Genomic DNA, 12,006 nt, shown 5'->3' with positions numbered 1-12,006 from the left:
GCGAGTCCCCGCCCCCCGGCCGCCTCGGCCCGCCCCGGCCCGCCCCTTCTCCTTCACCGTGGCCCCAAGGCGCGTGACCGATAACGGACGGGGCGTCAGGCGGTGGCTGTGCCGCTGTAGGCGCCGCCGGGGCGGGCGAGTCCCCTGTTCTCGGCCAGTGGCGCCTCAGAGCAGCCCTCTGACAAGCGGACCCCGGAAGAAGGTCAAGGAATTGCCCAGGTGGTGGTGGTGGGCGTGGGGGGAACCGAGACACTCAGCAACCCACCCGTCACTCGTCAGGCGGTCCCACAGGGCGGAAACAGGCGGCCATTGGCCGCCCGCGCGCCTACACAGCTTCGCCTTGGGGTTGGGAAGGGGCGGGACCACGCGGCTGAGGAGGACCGCGCCTGCGCCCCAGACTCGCCCGAGCCGCCGCTTCCGGGTCCGTGCGCCAAGTCCTCCCGGGGACGTGAGAGGGGGAGGGGGGTTCCAAGGCTGCAGCGGGTGAGCCGCGGCTCCTTGAGTTGGCTCGGGGAGGTCGTAGGGTTTTCCCAAAACCCTCGAAGAGTGGAGGCAAAAGGTCTCACTGATGAGAGGCTCCAACCCTCTCTTGTTAAGAGAATAGCATCTCTGCTGCCAGAGGCGAAGGCTGCGGGGGAGCCGTGAGATAGCTAGCGCTCCCCCGACCCCGCGTTTTTTATGGGCCTGGGTGGGGGCTTCAGTTCAGTCGCTCAGTCCTGTCCGACTCCTTCCGACCCCCATGGACTGCAGCACTCCAGCATTCCCTGTCCATCACCGACTCCCAGAGCTTGCTCGGACTTATGTCCTTTGAGTCGGTGATTCCATCCAACCATCTCATTCTCTGCTCTCCCCTTCTCCCGCCTTCAATCTTTCCCAGCATCAGGGTCCTTTCCAATGAGTTGCCTCTTCGCATCAGGTGGCCAAAGTATTGAAGCCTCAGCATCAGTCCTTCCAATGAATATTCAGGATTGATTTCCTTTATTGATATTCAGGTTGGTTTGATCTCCTTGCAGTTCAAGGGGTTGTCAAGAGTCTTCTCCAACACCACAGTTCAAAAGCATCAATTCTTGGGTGCTCAGCCTTCTTTATGGTCCAGCTCTCACATCCGTACACGACTACTGAGTGTGGACTTAGACAAATTGCCAGTGTGCTTGTGTGTGCTCAGTTGGGTCTGACTCAGCAACACCACGGACTGCAGCCCTCCAGGTTCCTCTGTCCGAGGGATTTTTCAGGCAAGAATACTGGAGCGGGTTGCCATTTCCTCCTCCAGGGGATCTTCCCCACCCAGGGATCCAATCCCCCATCTCCTGCCGAGCCTACCTTGGCAGTTGGAGTCTTTAACCACTGAGTCACCTGGGAAGCACGAGGTGTGCTTAGAGGTCTTGGAATCCACTTTCATTTTCACAATCCTCCTCATCAAAGTAGTAAAAAGCACACATTAAAAAATGTTAGAATAGGAGGATTTTTAATGAGAAGCAGAACTTCCTCATCCTCAGAGGCAGCCACTTTTAATCATAATAAATCGTGTTTTTAGTTTTGATTCCTAAATATTGAAGTAAAATACTTAGTATTTCTTGATTTGCTCACTTTAGTTATCTTTTGACCTTATGCCATGGTAATGAAGATACGGCACACTACCCAGCTCCTTTATCTCTCACTTACCTTTGTAACTTTAAACAACATGCTAATTCCGCCCCCCCCCCCTTTTTTTCCTAATCGTGTTTTTAAAGCTATCTAGTTAATAATCTGTTTCTTATTGCATCAGTTTTTAATAACAGTGCTGAGAATAAGGTAAAGTGAGTGAGGCGTTCACTTCAGACACAGTAAAGGGGAGCACCAAAAAACTAATCCAAGTTGCTGTGCTGTGCTAAGTCACTCAAGTCATGTCCCACTCCTTGTGACCCTATGGACTGTATGTAGCCCGCCAGGCTCCTCTGTCCATGGGATTCTCCAGGCAAGAGTACTGGAGTGGGTTGCCATTTCCTACTCCATAGTCAGTTCAGTTCAGTCACTCAGTTGTATCCAACTCTTTGCGACCCCAGGAACCGCAGCACGCCAGGCCTCCCTGTCCATCACCAACGCCTGGAGTCCGCCCAAACCCATGTCCATTGAGTCGGTGAGGCCATCCAACCATTTTGTCCTCTGTCGTCCCCTTCTCCTCCTGCCCTCAAACTTTCCCAGCATCAGGATCTTTTCAAATGAGTCAGCTCTTTGCATCAGGTGGCCAAAGTATTGGAGTTTCAGCTTCAACGTCAGTCCTTCCAATGAACACCCAGGACTGATCTCCTTTAGGATGGACTGGTTGGATCTCCTTGCAGTCCAAGGGACTCTCAAGAGTCTTCTCCAACACCACAGTTCAAAAGCATCAATTCTTTAAGATGAGTCTCTTAGTTCAGGGTTTTGATTAAGACTTGGTACAAACCACTGCACAACAGTCAAAATTAGCGGAAAGGGCAACTCAAAAAATCTCAGTGAACAAGCTAGGTGTTGGTATTCAAACTTTCTTTCTGGACTGGACAGTCGGGAATAGTAAAAGATGCTAACAAAGACTCAACACCACGAAGTTAAGTTAATGTGGGCAGTAAGATGTAGTCTGGGTTCTCTGTGAATGGCCTGATTGTAGGGGGGGTAAATGGTCTTGGTTTTCACTCTCTTCTTCATGAATATATCCATACATCTGATAAATATTTAATAATTTTCCAGACACTGTCAGGCACAGGGGCTATACTGGGGAGTATGCCAAGTCATGGCCCTCATGGAACTGATAAGCTAGTGGGAGACATCAACATTAATCAAGAAAACAGATCTTGTTATTTGAAATTCTATTATTTAGTGGACTGCACTGAGGATGGAGTGACTAGGGGTGGAGAGAATGCCATTTTAGATGAGGTGGACAGGGCCGGTCTTACCAAGGAGATAGACAGCCTGAGAGCTGAGGAGAGAGACCCAGCCACGTGAAAGTCTGGGGAAGCCTGTTCAAGTCTGCGACAAAGCAAATGTGTAGTTCTGAGGTGAAGGTGAGCTGGAGGAGGGGTGATGGCAAAACAGGCACAGACTCCAAGTGGCACTATGGGCCAATGGAGACTTGTAATTTTAACAGTTATAATAAGAAGTGGTTAAGGGACTTCCAAAATCCCTGAGGGCGGTGACTGCAGCCATGAAATTAAAAGATGCTTGCTCCTTGGAAGGAATGCTATGACAAACCTAGACAGCATAATAAAAAGCGAAGACTTCACTTTGCCGACAAAGGTCCATATAGTTAAAGCTGTGGTTTTTCCAGTCATGTACAGATGTGAGAGTTGGACCGTGAAGAAGGATGAGCACCGAAGATCTGATGCTTTCAAACTGTGCTGGCAAAGACTCTTGAGAGTCCCTTGGACAGCAAGGAGATCAAATCAGTCAGTCCTAAACGAAATCAACCCTGAATATTCATTGGAAGGACTTTTGCTGAAGCTGAAGCTCTAATACTTTGGCCACCTGATGCAAAGAGCCAACTTACTGGGAAAGCCCCTATGCTGGAAAAGATTGAAGGCAAAGGAGAAGGAGGTGGCAGAGGATGAGATGGTTAGATAGCATCACCAACTCAATGGACTTGAATTTGAGCAAACTCCAGGAGATCATGGAAGACAGAGGCGCCTGGTGTGCTACAGTCCATGAGATCGCAAAGATTTGGACACAGCTTAGCCACTGAACAACAAGGGACTTCCCAGATGGTCCAGTGACTGAGTCCAAGTTCCACATGCAGGGAGGCTGTGTTGGGTCACTGGTCAGAGAACTAGATCCCCAGGCATCGGCAAAGATCCTGTGTGCCAACTAAGACCCAGAGCAGCCAAAAAAAGAAAGAAATACATAAATAGATACTTAAAAAAAAAAAAAAAAAAGAATGACTCCTGGGCTTGAGCAAACAGAAGACAATGGGGCTCTAAGAGATAGAGAAGGTGGCTGGTAGGTGGTATTAAAGCCACAGGACTTGGTTCTGGTTGAAACATCATCCTCTTTTGTCTATTTCCTCTCCCTGTCAAGGACCCACGTAAATGGAAGAAGTGAACAGGAGAATGGCAGTTATCAAATTAAGGACACAATGTCGATACAATACTATTCCAAACCTTTCTGTGGACTTAGGATTGTCCAGTGAAGTCCTTTATCACAGTTTTTTCCTCCCAGGCAAGGTCCATGGATCATGAGTTAATATTTAGCTGTATTAGTTTCCTAGAACTACCATAACAAAGCGCCACAGACCAAGTGGCTTAAGCAACAGGGATTTGTTGTTTCAGAATTCTGGAAGCCAGACGTGTACAGTCAGGGTGTCAGCAGGGTGGTTCCTTCTGAGGCTGTGAATGAGAACCTGCTTCATGCCTCTCAGCTTCTGATAGCTTGCTGGCAATCGTTGGTGTTCCTTGGCTTGTGTAATATCTCTGCCTTCATCTTCACCTGGCTTCCTCCCTTTGTGCATGTCTGTCCCTGTCCAGACTTTTCCTGTTTTAGAAAGATACTTGTCATACTGGATGAGGCCCTCAGGAATGACCTCACTTTAACATGGTTACCTCTGAAGATTCTCTATAGAAGGTCTCATTCTGAGGTCCTGGGGGTTATGACTTCAACTTTACTTTTTGGGGGGGGGGGGTGCAGGAATGCCACCCGTAACAGTTGTCCTGTCACTTCTGTTGTTGTTGTTGTTGAAGTTGTGTCCGACTCTTTGTGACCCCGTGGACTGCAGCATGCCAAACTCCCCTGTCCTTCACTGTCTCCTGGAGTTTGCTCAGATTCACGTCCACCGGGTTGGTGATGCGATCTAACATCACTTGAGTCTCTTTTAACTAGAGCGATTTCTTTGTCTTCCATGATTTTGACACTTTCTTTGCGGAATGTCTCTCAATTCAGATTTGTCTGATATTTCTTCATGATTAGATTCAGATTATGCATTTTCTACAGGAGTATCACAGAAGCAATGTGTCCTCTGAGCGTCACATCCAGGAGGCACATGAAGGTTGTATTTGTTCATTTTCTTCATTATAAACTAGACTGTTTTCCCCTTTGTAATTATTAAGTAGTCTGTGGGGGAGATACTTGTTGAGACCATATAAATATCTTGTTCTTTTTCTTTTAAAAAAATTTTATTTGGCCGCACCAGATCATAGTTGCATTGTGCGGGATCTTCAACCTTTGTTGCGGTTTGCAGGCTGTTTAGTTAAGGCATGCAAACTCTTAGTTGCAGCATGTGGCACCTAGTTCCCTGACCAGGAATTGAACTGGCGCCCCCAGCATTGGGAGCATGGAGTCCTAGCCACTGGACCACCAGGGAAGTCCCTAAATAACCCGTTCTTCAGACTTTTACCCAATAACTTTTCACATCCATTGATGATTCTTCCCTGAATTTACTTTTACTCTGGTGATTGCAAAACTTTTAAAGGCATAAATAGTCATTTTATTTGGTCACTGTAAAATTAATTTAGTTGAGATCACACTTAAATTGGAAATAATCCCCATGTGATAGAATCTTTTGAGGCCATAGGTCAAATCATGTGACATAACTTGAGTTTTAACATTGACGATTCATTGTGTGATATAAGACTAACAAAGAATTGTAACTTTAAACACACGAATGAATGTCTTCTGGGTTGGTGAACACAGGGATGGGCTGGGCAAGTGACAGGAAAGGGCATAGAAGCGCCACACCCCACCCCACCTCCTCTGTTCCATGCATCTCTTCTTTTTGGTTGTTCCTGAGTTATATCCTTACCCTTTTGTGGTAAACCAGTAACCTGTTCTAATTGTGGACCGGTAAACATGTATAATAAAGTTTCTTGTCCACAAGAAACAAGTCCTAAGCCGACAAAAGCTATGATGAACTTAGTTTTAAGTGTTACTTCTCAGTCTTCAATCCCACCGCAGAAACCTGGGCAGTTCCTTCAGAAAAGATGAAAGAAGCAGTTAGATTGAGTCACCACCCTTCCTGTACAGTATTTTCAAACTTCCCAGTCGTTAAAAGGAATATTTTTCATACCATGGATTTTTCTCCTAGAAGTGGATATTTTACCTTGAGAAATAAAAAGGCTTGAAGTACAGGTTGTACCATTATTCAGATTTCTAGAGAGATTATTTGAAATCTAGTTGAGCCACAGGAGAAGCCTGTTCTGATATATCTTCACAGAAACGTTCTTGAGTGTGCGATAATATATGGATAATGATTTATGGAGCCAGCTGTGCTTATTAAGTCAACAGAAATATCTAAATAAACACATAGCAACTTTTGTTTGAAAAAAAAAATTGAGGTTAAAATTTACAAAAGAGGGCTTCCCTGATGGTACAGTGGATAAGAATCTGCCTGCCAATGCAGGGGACACAGGTTTGACCCCTTGTCTGGGAAGATTCTGCCTAAGGAGGAGCAGCTAGGCCCAGGAGCCACAAGTACTGAGTCTGTGTGCTGCAACTACTGAAGCCCGCATGCCTGGAGTCTATGCTCCGAAACAAGAGAAGTCACTGCAATGAGATGCCCATGCACCGCAACGAAGAGTAACTCCCACGGGCTACAGCTAGGGACAGCAACAAAGACCCAATGCAACCAAAATAAATAAATAAATAAAATTATAACTTTAAAAAAATTTACAAAGGATTTTCCTCCCCACCCTCAAAGAGTCAGTGCTTCTGCATGGTAATTTTAAAAATAAAAATTAATGACCTAGTTACTTATAGTTTAACTTATACATGGTACTTGAGAGTGGAAGAATTACTTTAAAAAAGATTCTCAAGTTGCATGGGTTGGATGGGATTGTCCTCATTATCAACAAGCACAACCACTATATTTTTTTCCTTCTCTTGACTGTTTTGGGGGTTTGGTTCTGTTTTTTGCTTCTCTCTCAGGCCAGAGACGATTAGGGAGCTGTCTCTGGTAACTAGATAGCTCTCTCAAAGGTCGCAGCTATGAAGGATGTCTGTGTTTGAAGGAATCCCTGAGTAAGTTGCTTCTCCACTACGTTGGCCAAACTCATTCTTGGCACACGACACTGACGTGACCGTGGAACATGGGTCAGCAACCATCCCGCATGACCTCCTTGCCAGAGGATATTGCAAACACTTGTGCAAGATTCCAGGTTACCTTAAACTTTGGGAGTAGAGCGGTATCATCTGATTTTCAGAAGGATCTTGAAATTATTTAATTACCATTTTCTTGGTTCAGATCTCCACTTGCTTGTCCAATCCAGAAACAGTTGAAGGCCAACATTTTCAGGATGACTTTAGTTAGTCCTAAATCCGCATTTATCTAACATTTTGAAAAAAATGAAAATCATTCAAAAATAAAAAGTTTATTTTACTCGCACAAGTACTTACATCTGCGTTTTATGTTAGACCCACTGTGTCCCATCTTAACGGACTGTAACAGATGACTGGCCTTCAATGCAAGAGGCTTACAGAAGAAACTTTAAATTTGGAAATGTTAGCTGTGCCAGAAATCCAAACTGCTTCACAGAGTATTTAGAAATAGGTTTTAAGAGTAACTCTTCCAATTCTTTCTGGTCACTGTAGCTGTACTCTGTACGCACCTATTAGCAACTTAACCTCAGTAGAAGGTGCTTCCGTCAGCCTTATGAACATTTTATTGAGGCCTGCCATAGGGCTGAACCAGTAAACAAAGTAACTGCCCAGAAAAACAGGAAGTTGAAATTTGTCATTTAAAACAACAGCTTGAAAAAAAAAAAATAAATAAAACAACAGCTTGTACACTACATGGTCCACAGAGGCGAGCAATGACCTCTTTACCCAGAAAGTTTGCATGGAAGATAAACAGCAGGACGCCAGAGCCTTCTGGTATAGTCTGTGGGGTGTCTGACTCTTTGCGACCCCATGGACTGTAGCCTACCAGGCTCTGCCATCCATGGATTTTCCAGGCAATAGTACTGGAGTGGGTTGCCATTTCCTTCTCCATAAAGTTTATTTTAAAAATGTGAAGACACCTTTTATGTACAACTATGAAAGTGTCAAAATATATTAAGTGAAAAAAAATCAAGAACAGCTTGTATACTATAGTATAGATGGAAAATAAAGATATACTCATCTTTGTCTTTATTTGCATAATAAAAAGATAAATATTTTATGAAAACAGGTTCACCTTGGCAGGGATTGGCAAACATCAGCATGGGCCAAGCCAACTCATTGCATGCATGTTTTTGTAAATAAAGTTGAAAGGAAATAAAGTATACTCATTCGTTATGTATTGGCTATGAGAGTTTTCATACTAGGGTGACAGAAGTCATATTACTATCTGCCTTTTATGGACCCTTTTAGGGGCTTGAGGAGGGAAATGTTTGCATAGGAATTAGAGTGGGAATAATACACTTTCTGGATTCCCATGTGGCTCAGTGGTAAAGAATCTTCCTGCCAATGCAGGAGACAGGTTCTGTCTATCCCTGGGTCGGGAAGATCCCTTGGAGAAGGAAGTGGCAACTCGTTCCAGTATGCTTACCAGGGAAATCTCATGGACAGAGGAGCCTGATTGGCTATAGTCGGTGGGGTGACAAAAGAATCATACTCAACTTAGCGGCTAAACAACAACAAATAACACTTTCCACATAGATCTATCAAAAAATATTTTTAAATTTTAAAACACCTCCCCCTGGAACTAGCTTTTCAGATGTTGCTGGTCTCACATCTGTTAATCTCCATCTTGTGGTTGGCTTGGTTTGTCATTATCTTCAAAAATCCATGTCAACTATTTGGTTACAGGAGCAATAATGCTGCCCAAACCTGGGATCTATTTCTTCCCCTGGGAGGTCAGTGCTGGCCAAGTTCCTGATGGGAACACACTGAGGACATTTGGCAGGTGAGAATGTTTTTCTTCACGTGGTGCGGGGGGGAGTGTTTGAAACAAAATTGAGTCTTTTAATATATTTTAAAAATTATTTTTAAATTGTATGTTTTTAATTATTTTAAATGATTTATTTTTATTTTAAACTTACTATATTTTCAAAATTGTTTTAAAAAACAAAAGTCTTACAATTTTATCTAATTATTTAAAGAATATTTAAAAAAATCAATGTATATTCATTGTAAAAAATGTTGATAATCTGTAAATGTGTAAAGAAAGCCAGCAAAAATCACCGACCATTAACCTTTTCTTGAATACATGCTTTTTCATGTGTGTTTATATGTATACATGGGTGTGTATACACACAATATGTGTATAAACATATATAATGTGTTAGTATACATATTCCAGTGCAGTGTTAGTGACTCACTCATGTCCGACTCTTTGTGACCCAATGGACTGTAGCCCGCCAGGCTCCTATGTCCATGGAATTCTCCAGGCAAGAATACTAGTCTGGTTAGCTATTCCCTTCTCCAAGGCATCTTCCCAACCCAGGGATCGAACCCCGGTCTCCTGCATTGCAGGCGGATTCTTTACCTTCTGAGCCACCAGGGAAGCCCCTAGTCACATATTGCTGGGTAACAAATTGCCCCCAAATTTAGTGGCTTCAAATGACCACAAAAGTTTATTTTTTTCATATGTACCATGGGTCAGGAATTAGGAAATGGCTTTGCTGGGTGCTTCTGGTTCAGATTGGCTTTGAAGATTGTAATTGAGATGTTGGCCAGGGCTGCCAGCATCTGAAGGCTGGTGTGCAGCTTGAGGATCTGATTCTACAGGGACTTACTCACATGTTGGGCAGTTTTATGCTGCCTCTCGTCACACAGGCTCACTTTCTCAAAATATGGATTTCAGTATATGGCTGCTTGAAGGTCTTCATAATCTGGCAGCTGACTTTCTCCAGAAGGAGTGACTCAACAGAGCCAGCAAAGATAAAGCCACAGTGTCAATGACCTCATCTCAGAAATCACTCTAGATCATCTCTGCAATGTTTTGTTGGTTACATAAGTCAGCACTAGGGATTTCCTTGGTGGTCCGGTGGTTAAGACTCTGAGCTCCTGATGCAGGGGGCCCAGGTTTGATCCCTGGTCAGGGAACTAGATCCCATATGCAGCAACTAAGACACAGAGCAGCCAAAAAAGAAAAAATAAGTCAGCACTAGTTTGGGTGATAGGAGATTACACAGGGATGTGCATGCCAGGATATAAGAATTACTGGAGGTATTTCCCTGGTGGTACAGTGGCTAAGAATCCACTTTTCAGTGCAGGGACCCAGGTTTGACCCCTGGTCGGGGAACTAAGATCTCACATGTTACAGGGCAACTAAGTCTGAGAACCACAAGGAAGAGCCCACGTGCCAAAACAAAGACCCAGTGCAAACAAACAAACAAACAAAAAAATAGAATCATTGGGGCCTGTCTTGGAGACATATCAATTCAGTTCAGTTCAGTCGCTTAGTCGTGTCCGACTCTTTGCAACCCCATGGACTGCTGCACGCCAGGCCTCCCTGTCCATTACCAACTCCCGGAGTTTACCCAAGCTTATGTCCATTGAGTTGGTGATGCCATCCAACCATCTCATTCTCTGTCTTCCCCTTCTCCCACCTTCAATCTTTCCCAGCATCAGGGTCTATTCCAGTGAGTCAGTTCTTCCCATCAGGTGGCCAAAGTATTGGAGTTTCAGCTTCAGCATCAGTCCTTCCAATGAATATTCAGGACTGATTTCCTTTAGGATGGACTGTTTGGATCTCTTTGCAGTCAAGGGACTCTCAAGAGCCTTCTCTAACAGCACGGAATCAGAGCAGGTGTGTGGAAATGGGAGTCTACCCTCCCCCCTGCCTCCACCTCCAAGAGCTTGACTGCATGAAGTACTTTGGGGGCTGGGTGGCCCCAAAGAAGAGTGACATTTAGGAGCATGGATATAAAACTTATTAATGGGAATTCTCTGGCGGGTCCAGTGGTTATTCTTATGGAGGTTAAAAAACACCTTGATCCCTACCCCACAGCACACACACACACACACACATGAATTATTCTAACTGGATCATCAGTGTACGAGCTAAAACCATAAAATTGTTTAGAAGAAAATAGAAGATCTTCACATACACCTTGAGATAGGCAGAGATTTCTTGGACTCAGAAAACAAAAGCCATAAAAGAGAAATAATGAATAAATTTGGACTTCAACAAAATTAAAAGCTTCTCATCAAAAGATACCATCAAGAAGATTAAAAGGCAAACCACAAACTGGGAGATGTTTGGGAGTGATGTGTGTATGTATATTGTATATATTCAACAGATGATTTGTATTTAGAATATATGAAGAACTCATACAATCCAATAATAAGAACATAAAGAACTTAATTTTTATTTATGTATTTTATTTTGTTGGCCACACCATATGGCTTATGGGGTCTTTCTTCCCTGACAAGGGATTGAACCCAGTCCCTCAGCAGTGGAAGTGCGGAGTCCTAACAGTTGGACCACCAAGGAATTCCTAATAAAGAACTTAATTTTTAAATAGGTAAAAGATTTCAACAAACACTGTCAGAGAAGCTATCCAGATAGCAGATAAACACATGAAAATTTGTTCAACGTCATGCGTCATTAAGGAAATGCAAATTAAAACCACAATGATATGGTATCTCATGCCCACTAAAGTGGCTGAAAGACTGACCATATCAAGTGCCGACAAGGATTTGGAGTAACTAGAGCCCTAATACATTGCTGGGGGGAAAGTAAGTAAGTGACTTTCAAAGTGACTCCACCACTTTGAAAAATAATTTGGCAGTTTCCTTTAAACAGACAGATTGACCATGCGACCCAAAAATCCCACTTGGATATTTCCCCACGAGAAACGAAAACGTGTTCAGCACAAGTTCAGAAGCAAACTAAATCAACTGGTAAATGGATAATAATAATGTATTAGTCCATTCAACAGAGTGCTAACAATACAAAAAGGAGCAAGCTACTGATTCATGAAACACATAAATGGGTCTCAGAACCATTATGCTGAAGCAAAGAAGCTAGACACAGAAGGATACATGCTTATAAGGTTCCATTCACATGAGATGTTTAAGCAGGAAAACTCACCTATGGAGACCAAGAGCAGATCAGTGATTGCCTGAGGTGGGAGATGGGAAGAC

General features: G+C 43.8%; 1 protein-coding gene across 4 annotated transcripts in view; it reads left to right on the top strand.

Annotated features, from left to right (window-relative positions):
• Window positions 1-53: 53 nt before the first annotated feature.
• The window catches only part of TEN1 (TEN1 subunit of CST complex), a 26,035-nt gene continuing 14,082 nt past the window's right edge, over window positions 54-12,006 (top strand). The window contains exons 1-3 of one of the 4 annotated variants that reach the window (XM_061144783.1): window positions 70-202; window positions 4,933-4,987; window positions 8,722-8,818. In XM_061144783.1, coding sequence (XP_061000766.1) covers window positions 8,730-8,818 — 89 coding nt within the window. In that variant the 5' untranslated portion in view covers window positions 70-202; window positions 4,933-4,987; window positions 8,722-8,729. Of the gene's footprint in view, window positions 220-877; window positions 993-4,932; window positions 4,988-8,721; window positions 8,819-12,006 lie in introns of all 4 variants that reach the window. The other 3 variants (XM_061144784.1, XM_061144780.1, XM_061144782.1) reach the window with 3 other exon arrangements.

This window comes from Dama dama, chromosome 5 (assembly GCF_033118175.1).
Source record: "Dama dama isolate Ldn47 chromosome 5, ASM3311817v1, whole genome shotgun sequence".
Taxonomy (NCBI): domain Eukaryota; kingdom Metazoa; phylum Chordata; class Mammalia; order Artiodactyla; family Cervidae; genus Dama; species Dama dama.
The sequence above is the reverse complement of the archived record's forward strand: the minus strand, read 5'-3'. Positions and strand labels throughout refer to the sequence as shown.